Source organism: Equus przewalskii, chromosome 11 (genome assembly GCF_037783145.1).
Source record: "Equus przewalskii isolate Varuska chromosome 11, EquPr2, whole genome shotgun sequence".
NCBI lineage: Eukaryota > Metazoa > Chordata > Mammalia > Perissodactyla > Equidae > Equus > Equus przewalskii.
The window spans coordinates 1,671,963-1,690,510 of NC_091841.1; the positions used below are offsets into that span (position 1 = coordinate 1,671,963).

The 18,548-nt window shown below is 39.0% G+C and overlaps 1 protein-coding gene across 7 annotated transcripts in view; it reads left to right on the forward strand.

The window, feature by feature from the left end:
• Positions 1–18,548, forward strand: part of PDHX (pyruvate dehydrogenase complex component X) — a 180,024-nt gene that overhangs the window by 23,140 nt on the left and 138,336 nt on the right. For all 7 annotated transcript variants that reach the window (XR_011524054.1, XR_011524055.1, XR_011524053.1 and 4 more), the window contains exons 3-4: positions 9,657–9,757; positions 16,858–17,057. Coding sequence is in view for 1 of the 7 variants with exons in the window: in XM_070564756.1 (XP_070420857.1) it covers positions 9,657–9,757; positions 16,858–17,057 (301 nt within the window). In the remaining 6 variants the exon portion in view is untranslated. The remainder of the gene's footprint in view (positions 1–9,656; positions 9,758–16,857; positions 17,058–18,548) is intronic.

The window sequence follows — 18,548 nt, forward strand, 5'->3', positions numbered from 1 at the left end:
TAGGCAATTTAAGTAGGCCCATTTGCCTGTTCACATTTAAAAAGTCAGTGCTGAGGACTTGTAGTCAATATTGACCATCTAAGTAGATGGGGTGAAGCTTCTCCTCACCACTGGATATAACATTATAAAACAAATCTTTTAAATGTAAGTTGAGCTTTAACTCAAGAAAGGGGTCACCAAATGTCAGCAACATCCAGAGTGGTGAGTGAGAGTCGAAGCCACGTGCCCCACTGCGCCTGAGCTGGAAGACTGGAATAGCTGAGATGAGGAACAGGTGCGTTTGAGGGGGAAGGAGGGAGGAAGGGAAATCAAACATTAGATTCAGGTTTAGATGTGGTAACGTTTGAGATGTTTATTAGATGTTCAAGGGAAGATGTTCAACAGACGATTATAAGAGTTGAAGTTCAGGAATGAATTCCAGCTTGGAGATAGAAATTTGAGAGTTGTCAACGTATGAATGGATTTTAAAGCCATTTGATAGGCAAATTTATTTGTTTGACTTTAGATCTATTTGGAATAGGAATGCCTACTCCCTTGAAAATTTGCTCTCATGGGTCTGTCCTCATGAGACTTTGGGGTTCAAATTTATAGTACTTGCATTTTCTGAACCCACAGGTAGAGATAAAGTGGTTCTGGGCTGTTGATCTTCCTGGGTTTCCTGGCAGAAGCCATTATTCTGGAAAGACATTGCATCTAATCCAAGCCACGGAAGATTCCAAGATAAGGTCCCACTTACCAAGAGTTCACAATCTCTAGTTTAACAATTCACAAGGAAGCAGTCTTTTAAGAGCAAAAGTCAGTAGATATAACAAGCAGCAGGACTAGACTTCCAAGAATTTCAGTCAATTGGAATTACTAGATACATAATGTATGTTTGAAATGATTAAAAATGTAAGAGAAGGAATTGAAAATATGAAAAAAGACAGACACTATCCAAAAGTCCAGGCAGATTTGAAAAGGACAAATAGAACTTCTAGGAATGAAAATTAATGTCTCTAAAATTAAAAAACAAAAAGCTCATGGTTTGGTTAAGGTATGATTAGATGTGACTGACCAAAGAATTCGTAAACTGAAGAGCAACCTGAAAACATTAGCTTGTACACAGCACAGAGAGAGAAGGCAGTAGAAAACATGAAAGAGAAGTTGAGACATGAAGAATAAAATGAGAATCATCTGAGAGGAGGATTTCCAAAAGGAGAAAAAAGAGAGAATGAGGAAGAGATAATATTCAAAGAAAAAATGGCAGGGAACTTTCTAGAATTTGAAAAGACGTATGTCATATAAGTGAAAGAGCCAGTTTTTCGTTAGGAAGCACTTTGAGTAATTGGCTCTGCATGGCTGCTGCCGTCTTTTAAAATAATTACCAGTATCTAAGAAAGTTTCACCTTTATAAATAATGTAATCAATTGGAGTCTATTTTTAGGTTTCTTTTTCCTGATGAATTACGGAGCCTTGGCTATTTCCATATTGAAGATGACAGATTGTTGGTGTCATTAAATAATGATTCAGACACAGAACAAGAACAGCCTTTTAGGGTTATTATTAAAAGATGGGATTTCTTCACACTTGGAGAACTGATGCACAAGTAGATGAGAGGATTCTTTGGACCACATTCATCTCTCAGACTTCTTGCTCACTGGCAGTCTGATAAGTTATTCACACCCGTTAGGATGTGGAGAGAATGATGAAGAGCCAGGACACATCTGGCCTCATCAGTCTGTTCTTTTTCTCTCTGCTGACAACGTGCTGTTTCACGTAGGACACGCCCGGATCGACTTGGAGCCCCGGGAGCGTGTTTCCCTCAAGGTTGCTCTTAAATTCTGTGTTCTGCCACCTGAAGGGAAATGTTTGTTTACCAATACTTTATAGATAATTGAGAGCAAGCTTAATCCTTGGTTCTCAATAATTCACTGGCTTCTTTTTTAAGTACGTCACCTTTGTGATTTAATTGTGATCTTTTGAACATAATTTTCTTTTCATTAACATTTATGTGCTGTACACATGAGTAGAACTCTATATGTCTAAGTAGGTTTGGTACTTGATACATTTATAATAACTTGGTTCAGTCATTCTGTCTTTAAAATATTTGTATTCTGGCAGAAAACTTTTTATATACCTTTTTCTCTTATTGGCTCTTTTTTAAAAATTTATCTTGAGGTTTTTATTAATGTATGGTGACTTATTTAAAACAATGAGATTAGACGGTCAAATGTTAAGAGGATTGAACTTCTTTTCATGAAGAAGAATAATGTTGTATCTAATTGTGAGTCTAGTTTATTTTTAAGCAAAGGCTAATGATCTCCTAACCCTTTAGTGGATAGCAGTTCAGTGTTACAGACCTTTAAGATTCTTGAAAATCTGAGCCTCTGTAACTCACGACTGCTATTACTAATGTTGTGTGTGAGTGTTTGAAGCCAAGGCAAGAAGGGTCCACTGCAGAGTGCTCTGGCCTGGGGATCACATTCGTCCTCTGGGGTCCCACTCTGCCGTGAAGGATCTGGGAGTGAGTTGCCTGAGATGAGAGCTAAGGTATCTCCCTGGCTTTAGAATTCTGTAATAACTCAATTTCATTTTCTTTTTTGAAGTCATGGAAACATGCAGTAATATGGCATATAAGTTATTCCCATCTTTGTTAATCTAATTAATGTTAGAAAAGAGTTTTGTAATGAGTATTAGAATCCTTAATTTCAGTCTGAGGATTAAGTAAAGAATTTGCATCATAAAATTAGTAGAGCAAACACTTCAAAAGTCCTGGGTGACATGTACAATTTCAAAGTCTCTTGAAAGGTGAGTTGAGCTGTAATTCCACATTTTTATTACAAGTTTGTTATTTGGGCAAGAAAAGTATGCTTCAGATATCTTCAGTTTAATTAAAGTAGATATGGTGTAGTTTTTCATTAACTGGAAGGTCAGATCTGTTAGATAAAATAACAAAAAGGAAGAAAATATTCTTGTTCTTCCCTTTTGTGAGAGAATATTTGAGGGTATGAAAAACATTGTTTTCTTTCTTGAAACATTAGAGAGGAAGCACTGGCACAGAGCTGGGCTGAGATGTGCGGCACGCAGCCCAGCGCCTGGGCCGTGCACGGGACCTGCTTCCCCCGTGGTCCCGCGGCTGCTCCTGGGGCTCCCTCAGACCGCGTTTGGTGTGGGCCTTCCTTCTGTCGTGTGACTGGGAGCTCTGAGTATTGCAGATAGTTTTTGTGTGAATCTCAGACTGTAACTAATTTAGTGTATAAAATTCAGAAGTAGAACTGTTTGGAAGGAGTTTGTCACTGTTTGGAGTGTTGTCACTGGGTGCCACTAGAGAGTAACGTGGGTCTCTGGCTTCTGCTGTAGAAGAGGCTTTGGTTTCTCTTATTTCTGGGGATTTGTTTACATGTCTGTGGTGCTAAAATGGAAAATTTTTGAAACGTGCATTTTATAAATAGCTTCAGTGTTTTTTGAGTATACTACTGTTAACAGCTTTGTGGAGGTCTATCTCAGTAAATATTATTCTAAGTGCACAATTCAGTGATTTTTCGTAAATATGTAGACTTGTGCAACCGTCCTTGAAATCCAGTTTTCGAACATTTCTATCACCCCAAAAAAAATCCCTGGAATGTGATTGCAGTCATTTCCTTCTCCCATCCCAGACTTATCTGCTTTCTGTCTCTAAAATTTTGCTTTTTCTGGACATTTCGTGCAAATAGAATCATATAGTATCTAACTGTTTGTGACTGGCTTCTCCCATTTGGCATGAATTTGAGGTTTATCCGTGTTGTAGCATGTATCAGCAGTTCATTCTTTTTATTGCTGAATTGCATTCCAGCGTTAATGCTTTTTTGCATTTCTGTTAATATTTGTATTATGTCAGAATTTTAGAATTGGAGAGTATTCTTCAGTAAACTTTCTTGGTGCTAGAAATGCTGTGTCTGCACTGACCAATACAGTCCCTACTAGCCACGTGGGTGTCAAGCACTTGAAATGGGCAACACAATGAAATCTAAGGGTCAGAAGGGTGTGAGGGAGGTTCCTGGCAGTCTCCTCGAGCTGCTGCTCCTGCCTTCAGCCCTCAGGGAAGGACCTCAGATGGCCAAGGAGCCAGGTTGCCTGGGTCTTGGGCCATGCACATGACACCCCTTCTTGTTTGTGTGATGAAGTGAGAAGAGTTGGCAAACACTGCCTGGGGACCTCTCCTCTGTCTTCGGCACACCGCCGTAGACACTGCCCGGATCAGGTGGCGTTGTCTGCTTGTTTGTACTCTTCTTCAATCAGATTAGGAGCTTCTCGAAGCAGGTCTGTCTTATTATTACTTTTACCACAGTGTCTTGCACAGTGTCATTCACACGGGGCAGCTGGTACATATTTGTTGAGTAAACACTTGACTTATTTCTCTCTTTAATCCTGGTTGTCATCATTGTTCAACATCGCACAAGAAGAGGTTTTCCCTATAGTGTTCACGTAGGTGTGATTTTTTTTGGTCTTACAGATAAAAACTAACTCTCCCCCACCACTATCATTGCACATACCTTTTAAATAAAGACTTTTATTCTTAATGTTTAGCAGAAAAAAATTATTTTGTGAAAGCCACAGAATGTGTTTAGTTCATAATATAAACATCGCATTAAGTGTGGTTCATGAAGACTATACCTCCTACCCAGACTTTAAAAAGAGAAAGGGAAGCCTCTGTACGCTCCAGCCCTCGGCTCTGGCAGCTGCCCATCTGGACAAAGGAACAGGATGATGATGCTGGCTTCGGTGCTGGGGAGCGGCCCCCGGGCGGGCCTCTGCTCCGGCCCCTCCTGGGGCCCGCACTCTCGCTCCGGGCCCGCTCCGCCTTGCCTGCTGACACACCACGAGGAGATGGCACAGGGACACTGCAAGGCTGCCGTCTCCTTCCACAACTGGTCAGCCATCAACGTGGCAGCTGAGGAGCCGTCTGTCAACTCACTCCATCCGTGATAGTCTGTCCTGGCTTCTCAGTCTTCTCTATGCTATGAACTCGTTGTAGACAGAGCCCTATCTTATCGTTGTGTTTATACCTAGTGCTTAGTTATACACTGATGTTTGTCGAATGATCTGTTTGAGATCTCAGAATATGGACTGGGCAGCCAGAGTGAATCTTGGTTCTTAAAAACATCCCGAACATTTTTATCTATAGATGTTTTGAACTGTTATTTGAAGATGTGGAGAGTTAACGTGTCGTTTTCAGTTCCATGATTTTTGTGTGTGTGTAGCTGCACATTCAAAACCTTCCTGAGACTCAGAGAGATTGAGTAACTTAGTCACGATTACTAGTTAAGTGTCAGAACTTGGAATCAAACCTGTGTCTGAGTTGGAAGAGGTTTTTTAACTATCCTGCTTGTGGCTTTTCTGAATTGTAGCCTAATTGTTGATCAAGGCTGAACCTGAATAGATTTGGAATCTTCATGGCTCATTATTTAGTCTCAAAATTTTCTTTAGGCATTTACATTATGGTTTAGTATTGATAGATAGAACTTGAGTTTTGTGATAAATTAGAGGTAATGTGCCCTGGTGTAATAACACGACGTTTAAGCTTTGCTGTGGTTGCTCAGGAAAGCTCACCGCACGACGGATAGATCCTTTCCTTCTCTGTTTCTCTCCATTTTCTCTCTCGGCATTCTCATAGAGCTGATATATATGTCTATGTTAGCTGAGGAGATGTACATATAATTAAAATAAAAAGCAAGCAAGCTACCTAAGTTTTTAAGTGTTAGAAGCATACTGCAAATCAAATGTTAGAACCAAAAGAAATAGAAAGGACAATTTGATGTACACCTTATGAGGAAATGGGGATTTGTGAAATTATTGCAATTTTTCCCTGAAGTGTTTCAATCTCAGACGCTTTGTTTGGAGGCACTAGCTAGAGCCCTGGAGAGGGAAGCAGGACGTAAAACACCTCGTAAAGAAGCTCCTGGTCTGCTGGACAGAGGAGCACCCGATTGTAAAAAGCAGCTAATAATGCAACATAGCTTTTGATAATGCAATTTGTGATTCATTCAAATTGATTAGGACTGCTATAGGAATTCAGGAATGGGAACGAAATCATCTAGGTTGATCTGTGCTGAAGTAGAATTTGTGGATGGGCGTTTGGAATTTGAAATAGGTGAGCACAAGTGATAAACATCATTTTACTGTTTTCCTGTGACCAGAATTCCTTCCTAGGAGTCTAGAAGAAGTATTTGATTGTTAGGTTGCCTAGTTCAATTGTTTTTTCCATGGTTACAGCAGAAGCATATAAGGGTGTGACTTTTTCCTTTTGAGAGGCAATCTATTTCAACTGCTAAAGCATCTGGCCTGTAAAGGAATGTGTGAGCAGTTACGTGCCCTGGCGCTGTCACCTCCTCTGTAGGACCAGTGAGGGGCCCTTTGGTCTCATCTCTCCTTACCTCACCCCCCAGTCTCGTTGCTTTTCTCAGGTACCGTGAGCTGGGTGCTCCCGAGTCCTGTTCTCTTTCACCCTCAGGGCTTTGGCTGTGTGGTGCCTGCTGCCTGGTTCACTGCCCATCACTTGACTGTCTCTTCATCTTTTCAGGCTCAGATTCGATGTCATTTTTTTAGGAAGCATTCACACCCTCCGGAAACTGCATTAGACGCCCCTCCTGAATGTTCCACAGCATCCTGACTGCACCCAATCCCACTGTAATTCCCAGTTAACTTGTCCCAGTTATTTTTGCTGTGTGTGACGGAGTGTATTTGTATGTTACATATATTTCTATTTCTGTATTTTTTAGTCTGTTTTTGTTTTAGGTCTGTCTCTTGTCAGCCACATTTACCCAGATTTTTGTTGTTGTTGTTCATTTTGGTAATTTCTGCTCTTAGTAGGTGGTTTATTAACACTTACGTTTATTGCAAGTATGGATACATTTGAACTTATTTCTGCCATTTTTGTGTTTTCTACTTTTTTTTTTTCTTTTCATGTGTCTGCAATTGGATGGCAGGTTTTGTTATTTAATTTTTTCTCTTCTTTTTTGATTGCTGTGGATTGTATTTCTGTTTTTATATTTTTCTGGTATATACCATTAAGTTTTTTGGATACGTAATTAAATTTTGCCAACAAAGTCGAGTTATCTATCATTTTTCCGCTTATCTGTATCAGAGTTCTTAGCATGCTTTAACTATCAACTAAACATTCCCTTCCCAGCTTATTATTGTTTTGAGTTTGAGTTTTACACTTTTTAAAACAACATTTTATTTTTATTTTATTTTGTTTATTTATTTTTTGAGGAAGCTTAGCCCTGAGCCAACATCGGCTGCCAATCCTCTTCTTTTTGCTGAGGAAGATTGGCCTTGAGCTAACATCTGTGCCCGTCTTGGTCTCTTTTATATGTGGGACACCTGCCACAGTGTGGCTTGATGAGCAGTACACATGTCCACCCCTGGGATCCAAACCAGGGAACCCCAGGCCACTGAAGCAGAGCGCGTGAATCCAACCGTATGCCACCAGGCCGGCGCCATGTTTTACACTTTTCTAAACCCTGAGAAATTACCTTTTGAATGATTAATAGTTAGCATTTTATCAGTTTCTTTGGTAACTTGTTTCCTGTAGCCTGTGGGTCCCCTCTGTGTTCACTTTTCTTCTTGATGAAGTGCGTTTTATAATAGCTCATCAATAAGTGGTAAATTTTCCTCGCCTTTCTATGTCTAGAGAATACTTTTCCTTCAGTCTGGAATGATGGTTTGCTGCATATAAAATTCTAGACAGTTATTTTTCCTCGGCTTCTTAAAGATATCGCTCTGTCGTCTCTGACCTCTGTTGAGATGCTGGAAGCGTGCTCTCAGTCTCTCATTCCAGTGAGGTAACCTGGTTTCTTTTCCTCTGCCAGCTTTTAGGATTGTTTTCATTGTTGGTAGTGTGCAGTCTCTCTGCAGTGCATCTAATGTGGGTTTGTGTTTACACAGAGTCGTCGTCTTTTTTCCTGTTTATTTTTTGTTGAGGATAACTCGCATCAAGTGTGAGCTCTGTGGATTTTCACACACACACAGCTTCAGGTCACCACTGCCTAGTCAAGATGTAGAGTATTGCCAGCAGGCCGCCAGGCTCCCTGAGCCCCTGCTGGTCAAGACGCCCTAGGAGCCGCGCTTCTGCTCTCACTCAGAGCTCTTTCATTTTGAGGGAATGTATCTTTTCAGTTCTGGGAAATTCTCGACAATTCTGTCTTCCTGCACTGCTTCTGTACCGTCCCCTGCAGTCTCTCCCCTGGAACTCCATGAGACACACCTGGCAGCCTCAGACTGTCTCTCTCAACTGCTCTCTTCTATTTCTTATCTTTTTGTCTCCCTTCGTTAAGTTCCAGGTAGTTCCTTAATGCCACATTTAATTTACTAATTCACTTCACTATGTCCGGTCTGGAATATATCCCATTGGTTGTTTCTTTTTATTTCAATAACTGTATTTTTCATTTCCAAGGTTTCCAATTAATTTTTTTCCTTTCTACATGGTACTGTTTTGTTTTATTTCGTACGTTATTTTTCCCAATCTCTTGTTCTTGTGATGGGTCTTCTACCTTCATTTCTATTTCTGAACATCCTCAAGATACTTATTTTAAAATCTTTGGCAGGTTGCACTAAATGAATTGCATCCGGAATGAATTTCTGTTCTGATTATTGATTTTGTTTCTTAGCATTACATTTCTTGATGTGTTTTGGAACTTTGTCTTGCAGTTTGCTTTTGAGTGGAAGGTCTTGTTTGAGCGTTCGATGTCTTGCCGCTCATCCTCTCCTGTCCCCTTCCCCCATCCCGAGTCCAGGGATTTACTGTTGGTGTTGGAGATGTCAGAAGATGCAGTATGGAGCCGGAGGGGGGCTTGGCTCAGATCCTGGTGTTGAGGCAGTGACTTTGTTCCCCACCTTCCTAGACCCACAGTTTTGATTCAAGCCATCGTCCGAGTCAGTGGGCTTGATTGCCATTTTATCAGCCTCCTTTCTGAGTGGAGGAACCCTATCCCAGCCCTAGCTTTGAGTAGAGAATCTGATTTGAGGCCCTGTCTTCCGCAGGCCACTTTTCGTTCCCTTTACTCAAAAGGAAGTCACCCCCACCACCCCCTGATCTGCTTCTTGATCCAGAAACCAGCAAGTCAGGTCCTGCTCAGCATTGTTGAGTATCCATACTGTTTCTGTTGCACAGAAGTGTTTCTTATTTGACCTGAGCTGTATCTTTGATTTTCTCTCTTTAACCTTAATATGCTTTATTCATTTATGCTGTGTGGTGCCGACAGGATTTCTGAACTCACCCTACGATGTTAACCCAGAAGTGCTATTAATTGTAGAACTTTTCTCTTCATGGAATAACGAAGTATGTTAAAAAATGTGGGGATTGGAATTGATGTGTTTAGAGGAGGATATGCATTTCTTGCTGTTGTCTCTAAAATGTGATTTTGTTTTTAATATTTGCTCATTAATCTTTGTAATCACTTTTTTTATCATAACAAATACAATTTATATCCATTATAGTGTTTTTGGAAAATACAACAAAACATACATGTATGCATGCACACACACGATGGGAATTACTTGTAATTCCACAGCCCAGAAATAGCTCCTGAGTATTTCGGTATTTATTATTCGTGTTCCACACACATATACACACACATACCCCCACATTTTAATATTCATATTTTAAAAAACAGAACAAACCCAGTCTTATTTTCTAGGTGAAGCTGTGAGTGCTGGAGATGCCTTATGTGAAATAGAGACCGACAAAGCTGTGGTTACCTTAGATGCGAGTGATGATGGCATTTTGGCCAGAATAGTGGTAAGTTTTCATTTTGATTGTCTTCAACAGGATGAAGATTTCTTAACTGTAGAGTTTCTTGAAATAAAGTTACCTTTTATTTTTACCTCTTTATAGTGTTGTATTATCTGACATAATACATTTTTAATTCAGATATTTAAAATATTTTAGTGTTAAGGTCCGATGATAGCCAGTGATGATCAGCTGACAAAGAACTTTTTCAGCCGTGACAGTGGTGCTCATTCTTTTGGGTTCCCTAGTGGAGAATGAGAAGCATTCAGGGCTGAGGGAGGAGAGAAGATTATTTGAGGTGGAATTTGAAGATAAAGGAAGGAATGGGTTAAAGCTTAGAGCTAGCAATTTTCAAGTTTGTAGTTGATACAATCGAAAAGAAGGAATGTTTTACTCTTACCACATGAGAAAAACAGTCGTGTCTTTATCCATCCCTAGGACTCCCAGGGCTGGAAGTATGTAAAGTGACTGTCTGCTCAGCTCCTCTTCTCTGGACAAGACTGCCGTCAGTTGTGCTGTGTAGGTTTCCTAGCCACATTCAGTGACGTGTCTTTTGATAGTACATTTTCTGTTCCATGAGCATTTTTATGGAGAATATGCTTGTGGGTCTAGGAAGACCAAAGCCATTTCCTTTTAGATCTAAATTTAAATATATGCAGTAATTTTGAATCCTCTTCTCTGGGCAGTCTTTGCTTTATGACTAATTAAAACTATGGGGCTACAACTTGGATGCTTGGTGATGTTACTAGAAGCTGATGTTTTTTTAGTCTTTCAACCAAAATGTGTAGCAATACTTGAAGAGGCTACTTGAATAACAGAAGAAAATATGGAGAATCACATAGCCATTAAAATTGTTTCTAGAAAAAAATGTGGTTTCTTTATATGTATTATACATTAATGGAAGTTCAAAAAGTTTTTTTGGAAAAATACTTTTTGTGTGTGTGTGAGGAAGATTGGCCCTGAGCTAACATCTGTGCTAACCTTCCTCTATTTTTTGTGGGATGCTGCCGCAGTGTGGCTTGACGAGCAGTGCCAGGTCCACATTCGGGATCTGAACCTGCAAACCCTGGGCCGCTGAAGTAGAGTGTGTGAACTTAACCACTACGCCACTGGGTCGACCCCTGAAAAAATACTTTTAAAATTGCCTGTGGACAGTGATTACAAGCTTGTAGGACTTTTAAAGAAAAACATAAATGTAGAAAAGATTAGAATAAAATGTTATAAAAATGTTGAGTGTTTGTCTTTAGGGAGTAGAACTAAGTGATTTACCTGCCCCATTTTTTCTGTTTTTCTGTATTTTCTAAATTTTTTATAATATGTACTTTATTCTTATAATGCAGTATGAATTTATGTGAAAAGTCAGTAAAATAAAATGCTGGAAACATGACTGTTTAGGGTTAGGTGGTATATTCGCTGATGGAGGACGTTGCTTTCTTAGCTTCTTGAACAGTTAGAGGAAGCGTGGTGTAGCAGCTGAGACCGGGCTCTCGAGTCACCCTGCCGCCTGGTCCATTAGCTAGCAAGTTCGGCCAGCTATTAGTTTTGTAGCAATTGGGAAATTCTCTGCCTTTTTCTTTATAATAAAGTAGAGATACAATAATACCTACATCATGGGATAGTAGTAGAAATTGAGATAATACACATAAGCAAGACCCGTCACCCAGCAAATGTTAATAAATGTTGCCATTCTGGTTAATATTACAATTCTTCACTCAGCTCTTGGGGACCATTAGCGCCCATGTCAGTCGTGTGTTTGTGTATTAGTGTGTTTTGGTTGTTTGTGACTGGCCAGTAGGTGTCCATTCGTGCCTCTGTAGTTTGATTTGTACGGATAAGCTGCATATTTATCAGTAGTGCCTTGTTGAAGTGTTTTTAATTCTGAGCTGCCAGCTCCCCTCCGCTTTGAGCAGGGATGCACTGCCTTCCTTTGTCGTCTTTACCCGAAGACCACACGTGGAGGAATGTCATCCCCTAATTAGATGTAGATCTATACACAGTTTTTCATTCCTGTTTCTTACTAGAAAATCCCTCTCCCTTTTTTCTACTCACTTATATTTTATTTCTTATGTTCTAATTTGTCAAACTTCCTTTACTTGCCATCTAAAATATTAACAGCCATGTTGAAACACATTGTTGAAAATACTTCGTTGGAGGAAATATCAATGGAGGTGTAAAATTTCTGTACCTTTATAACTAGGAAAATATAAATATTCATACCAAAATAGTTTCTTTGACTAATTTATGCAGCGTTTTGAAAAGGAAAAAGATTGCTTGAATTCCCATAGGTAATAAACCCAGCTACATTTTGTTGTGTGTGCTTTTGGCAAGCTGTGTTCCTGGCCCTAGTTCTGGATTGTTGCGCTGTGAAAGTCTTCCAGAATTGACAGCATTTTCCGCTTAGCTGCTTAGTAATGCATTTCGGATGGCTGACTGTGGCGTGGTCAGCAGTGCCCATTCATCTGGCCCCTCATGCTCTGAAACAGTGGGGCGGCGAGGACACAAGTAGCTGTTTCCTTGGCAAAGCAAAGATCGTATGTATATTTCAAGGGCTTTGTGGCTTTATTATTATTCCACATGCTTTTGGGATAGTAAGAATGGGAGTGTATTCATGTCCCAATATACGTAGTTTTATGGGGGGAAAATGGAGAAAAAATTAAGGTGGTATTACTGGTGGGTTTTGTTTTTTTGCCTTTCACCCTACTCCATTCCCAACCTCCCCACTTTGCTTTTCATGGTGGAATAATTCCCATATTAGCACACATATGAAAATGATTTTTATAGGAATACATATCAAGGAGTTGGATAATTGAACTTACTACAAGGCAAGTGCTGATACAAAACTCTAGTTTTTAGTTTGCCCACATTTTTGAAAGATTAGAAATGGCACCCGATTCTGCTCTTCTGGGGATTATTTCCACAGTCTTTGAGAGGTTTTTGTGTTCTTTCTTGTCCCCCCAGTTTCATTCTTTTCTTTGTACTCACTCATAATTTTTAGATCTGAATTCCATTTTAAATTTAAAATAATATTTATTACATTTCAATTAGAACCAGAAAAAAGTATAGAAGCTCTTAATAATGAGGATAAAGAATAATTGCTGTCAGTGTAGATAATTTTATGATTCATTTCCAATTTAATTTAGTTAATGGGAGAGTTGTTAAATTCTCATTTAATCGCTAGTAAATTGTCATGCAGAAACCTTAAATTATTACACATATATTAGTTCATAAACTTAGTCTTAAATTTATTCAGCAAATTGGACAGCAAGTGTTTTAAATAATAAAGTAATAAAGTAGAATATTAGGATGCCATTTGGAGAGTTTATTGAAGATTGTCTAGTTTGGCTTTGAGCATATTTAGGGTTACTATATAATTTGTCATACAAACCAGGATACTTCTGAGGGTGAAACCGGTGTAGGATGTTATGATTATTCAAACTTACATAATTTTGTAAAGTTTTAATTTATTGACTGGCGATGCATTCATTGATAGATTTTTATTTTAGTGGTAGACCATTATTCAGAACAATTTTTAGAAATAGAATCTTTCTGAAAATTAGCATCCATGGATAGTGACACAAATGTTTTTGTAAACTTTCCCTTTATTGATCATCTGATTATTAAAAAGCAATTATTATTTTTGGTACTATTCATGTTATTCAATCAATTTTTTATCTGTATGTCACTCTAATACTATGTCGTTGGTGTTTTCTAAAGAAGAGTGTTTTATCTGGGTGGTTTTATTTCATTGTTAGAACCTCCTGCCCTTATTTTCCATTGAATTGCCTGCAGCTGCCTTCAGAGTTGCGTTTTATAGTTTGAAAGTTTATGGTTGGAATTTCAAGTTGTGAAAGCTTCACTTGATTCTCTGTAGACTGGAATATTTTCAACTGAGAAAATATCCCCTCAAAGCTAAGAGCAGATTCTACCAAATGGAAGATATTCTCAGTTCTAATTTCTCGTATTGAAATGAGTAAATGACATATTGAAGTGGTAAATAAGTCTATGTTCCTCATGAATTAAAAGCTAAATTAATTTTAATCACCTTTATATCTTCTTTCTTACGCTTGTTTTTAAAAATAGTAGCCCCATCTTTAGGGGCTACATGGTAATTTCCATCACGTGAATGCGATTCACAGATGTGGTGCTGATCATGTGAATGGTGTCTCTCATGTCAGACTGCATTTGAATCCTGGCCTGGGTACTTCCTAGCCTTGTCATCTTGAGCAAATTGTTTAAGCTTTCTGTGCCTCGGTTTCCTCATCCATAAATGGAAATAATAATAACACTCACCTCGTAAGGTTACAAGGAGAATTAAGTGAGTTAATCCTGTGCTAGCACAGTACATGGCACCTGAAAGCTGGACTGACCGTTCCTCCAGCACTTAATGGAGGTTTCTTCTCTCCCTCTGCGTTTCAGCTTGTCGCTAATTAGTTTTCAGCTTCAGTGTTCCTTATGTATCCTCCTTTTAAAGCAAAGTTCGTCGTGCATATAAGTTTAACAACACATATTAAAGAATAAAAGCAATTTAAAACCGTATAATGGTTTAAACGACGGCGGGAAATCTTGCTAAGTTTCCAAACCAAGTCAGTCCTGTGGCTCGGCATCCCCGGTAACCATGTGCGTCCCCTGCAGTTCTCAGCGGTTTTCAGACTGTTCTGTCTTAAAGAAGAAAAATATTGAAATAATTGCTTGACTTATTATTTTTCAATGTCAGAATTAAAACAGACACTATTTACCAGCACCTTTAATGGATTGAAGCCCCTCAAAGAGTTTCGCTGTTGGGAAATACTACTGTAGACATTTTTTTAAAGATTGGCCCTGAGCTAACATCTGTTGCCAGTCTTTCTTTTTTCTTCTTCTTCTCCCCAAAGCCCCCCAGCACATAGTTGTACACTCTAGTTGTAGTTCCCTCTGGCTGTGCTGTGTGGGACGCTGCCTCAGCATGGCCTGATGAGCGGTGCCACGTCCACACCCAGGATCTGAACCGGCGAAACCCTGGGCTGCTGAAGCGGAGCGAGGAAACAACCACTCAGCCCCGGGGCCAGCCCCATGATTTTAGTGACTGTAAATGGAGCTTTACTAGGCGTTGCTTTGTTTCAGCTTCTGTTTTATGTTCAAGTTGTGTGGCAGCATATCCTTTGTCCTTGTCCCTTGTGTTTGGGTTTAATGTTTCATGGTGTCATTTTTTTTTTTTTTTTTGAGGAAGATTAGCCCTGAGCTAACATCTGCCACCAATCCTGCTCTTTTTGCTGAGGAAGATTAGCCGTGAGCTAACATCTGTGCCCATCTTCCTCTGTTTTATATGTGGGACACCTGCCACAACATGGTTTGATAAGTCGTACGTAGGTCATGGTGTCATTTTTTAATGGAAAAAATGAGTAAAGTTTATTTGATATTTCAATATGGCAAAAATTGAAATGCTTATTATTGCCTACTTGTGAAGGTGTCGGTAGGTGGGGTACATATGGAATCATTTGTATGATTTATTGTAGTAAATGAAACAGGATGAGGTGTCAGTTTCAGATTCAGTGTAGTGTCTGATTCAAATTTGAGAAATCTATTGATATCTTTAAAACAAAACTGCTTTTTTTAAAAAAATACTTTGCATTTGAGTGCTGTTCTTGGTACGTGGATATTGGTCTTAGTTCTGGCTCAGTTTTGATAGGAATTAACATCAAGTGGACTTCATATCACTTAGTGCTTTTTCTATCAATTTTTTAGAAAGTTAGTCATTTCACTTTGTGGTTTTGAGTTAGCGGTTCATAAGCAAGTAATTAGACATTTTTAGAAGAAGAAAAAATTTTAACCTAATCATAATCTTAACTCATCTTTTTGACATAGTAAAGAAACATGAGCAGTCCACAGAAGTAAGACTTCGTTATGTGACAAACTAAACAAATTGTTTTTGAGTTTAGTGTTTTTCCACAGCTTGCATTCATTAGACGTCTTTATTTAGTTTTATACACCCATTTCTTCTTTATATTTTGCTTCATCAGAACATTGTTCCTGTTCTTCTTCATCAGTAGTTAGTAAACTTGGGAGCTTCCTAACTCGCAAAACTGAAGCCATATTATCTTAAGAATAGTGCGCATACTAATAAGCATCAAAATTAATGTTACTCAGAAATGTCAAATGCATTCTCGGAGTCATGATTTTACTTATAATTACTGTATCAGAGAACATCCTGCAGCCTATCATTCTATTATTCATTAAATTATGTCTGTAATGAACCTTATTTAAAGTAATTGAAAGGGAATAATAGAAAATTTTAAAGGAATGACATTTTCTTCCAGTACTGAACTTACAAAATGCTGTCATCTGAAGGCTCTCTGGGGCCTTCTTTTAATAAGTAAATAAGGATCAACCCTTTCTTTGTAAATTAATGCTGCTGAAATGCTTAAATGACATTGATCTTGAGTTAAACAGCATCATTGATCTTATTTATGCTTTTAATTGACATTATCGGTGAAAAAGTGTTTGGTTTGCTCAGGCACCACCGTGTTTCTGATGTACTTATAAAAAATTCACGAGGTTTTATTTTATTTCTCAGATTTTGTAAATACGTAGATATATAGGGAAAAAATTAAATATACAATGGGATGTTCTTTTTTCCAGAGACTAAGTTTACTGAAAATATTTTCTTTTAAATTAATTTCAGCAAATAGGACTAATTTGGGGGAGTTAATCCCTTACAAGGTAAGGCGTGGAATTCCTGAGCCATTGTATAGAGACTGTCCGGAAAGACAAGCAGTTGAGGTCTGTAGCCTCCTGTTTTGGATTTGTACCGATGGACACCAGAAAGAAGATGGTAGTGTTAGCTCTTATATATTTGAAGGCTGTCAGAAAGAGGAGAGATTCTAGATTTTCCCTTTATTTCAGGAGGTGGCATTAGTACCTGGGAGGGAGAAAGTGGTGAAGGAAGGTGTAAGTCGGGGAAGGCAGACGAGGAAGGTGGTGGGTGGGGGAGGAGGAGGCAGGCTGGCTGGGAAGTAGGTTTTAGCTCAAATTGAGAGACCTTTCTAATGAGTGCAGAGTTGTCCAAGGAATAAGCTACTTCTTGAGGTCGTGGGCCTTTCCGTCTCTGGAATTATTTTCTTTTTAAAATATAGGTTGAAGGAGGATCTAAAAATGTACGGCTCGGCTCACTAATTGGTTTGCTGGTTGAAGAAGGACAAGATTGGAAACGTGTTGAAATTCCCAAAGATGTAGGTCCTCCGTCACCACCTTCGAAACCATCAGTGCCTCACCCCTCACCAGAACCACAGACTTCTATCCCTGTCAAACCGGAAGTCACACCAGGGAAACTGCAGTGAGTATGTTTCTTTGAATGATGTTAAAAAAATACGTTATGACAACTTTCCGGGTATTTTAATCATTACCGTGTTTGAAACATCTTTGCACAGGGAGTAGGGAGTTGCTGACCTTCCGTTTTTCCTCTTAGGAACCTGAGGCCTAGGAATGATTATTTTATCACCACTGTTCACTCCACACAGTTTCTGAGTCCCTGCTGTGCTCCAGGCCCTCGAAAGCCCTGCACACCCAGTGCAGACAGAGCGAACAGTCTGTGTCCACACGGAACTTAGGTCTCAGGATTCCAGCATGGAATTCAGTGTACCAAACTTCACTTTGTGTTCCCATTCGTGGAGTTGTAATTACTGTAAGGTGAATCCCAGTTTCAAATGTATAACCGATATAAAGTGGAACTAGCATTTTCACATGCGTTCCTTTTCCACCTATTCTGCGTTCGAGTTTCTGAGACAGACCAGAGCTCCATTTTGTTCAGTCCTGTAGAAGCACAGACACTCAGTAAACGTTGTTTTGCTTTAGCTTTACGTAGCTTTAATTGATGGACTCTGAAAATTCGAAAGGTTTCATTTATTTATTTTAATCTCTATAATTATACAAAATTTCTTAATAAGGAAAAGTTCTTCATAGAGAAAAGGTCCTATTAAGAACCACATTTGAACTTAAATAAAAATGCAGACTCTTTCATTTAAAAAAATTTTTTTCCTTTAGTATACCAATGTCAGTTCCTGTCAGAAAAAATTCAGTATTTTGAAGTATTGAGTTTAAAATTCCCGTTATCACACACAGTGTTTCTGATGCCACTGCCTTGACTCCTCTTTCTTTTCTCTTCTTTCATTTACCAGGAAAATCAGAAGGTAGGATCACGGGGGTTTGTACTTAGTGCTCTTCTCCTCTTGCCAAGGTAGTAGCATGTGCACTGTCATTCTGTCAAGAGCCGTCATTTGAGACTTAACATGGGTCTGAGGCCCCTCGGTGTAGGTTCAAGCCGGCTCACCCATGAACCTACACATTGTTGGTCCATGCCATGATTTTCTTTTTTAAAAACCTTTTTTTAATTCATTGGTTACTAGTTAATCTTACATAAAAATCTAAAGTTTCTGTTTCTCTTGAAGAATGTGACAGTGTGATGGCACTGAGCCCATATCAGCTAGAGCTGTTTCCCTGAAATACAGCAAGTGCCACATTTGTTCCTCTCCGTTTCTGAGTTACAAACTCTGGACCCAGCACATTTGACTCTCTTTATCTGTCTGTCATCATTTGTGTCTGCTGCTTTCTTGGAGGCCTTAATTGAAGAGTAGACACTTACTTGTCATGCGACCTTTTGTTGTGACTCAGTTTCCTTGTCTATATAATCAACATAATTGTTTTTGCCTCACTTACTCTTCTGGAGTATATGTAAAGTAAAAATGCTTTCATGTAAATACCAAGGGCTTTAAAAAATAGATGAAGGATACAATTCAATGACAACAAAACAAACAACCTAATTAAAATG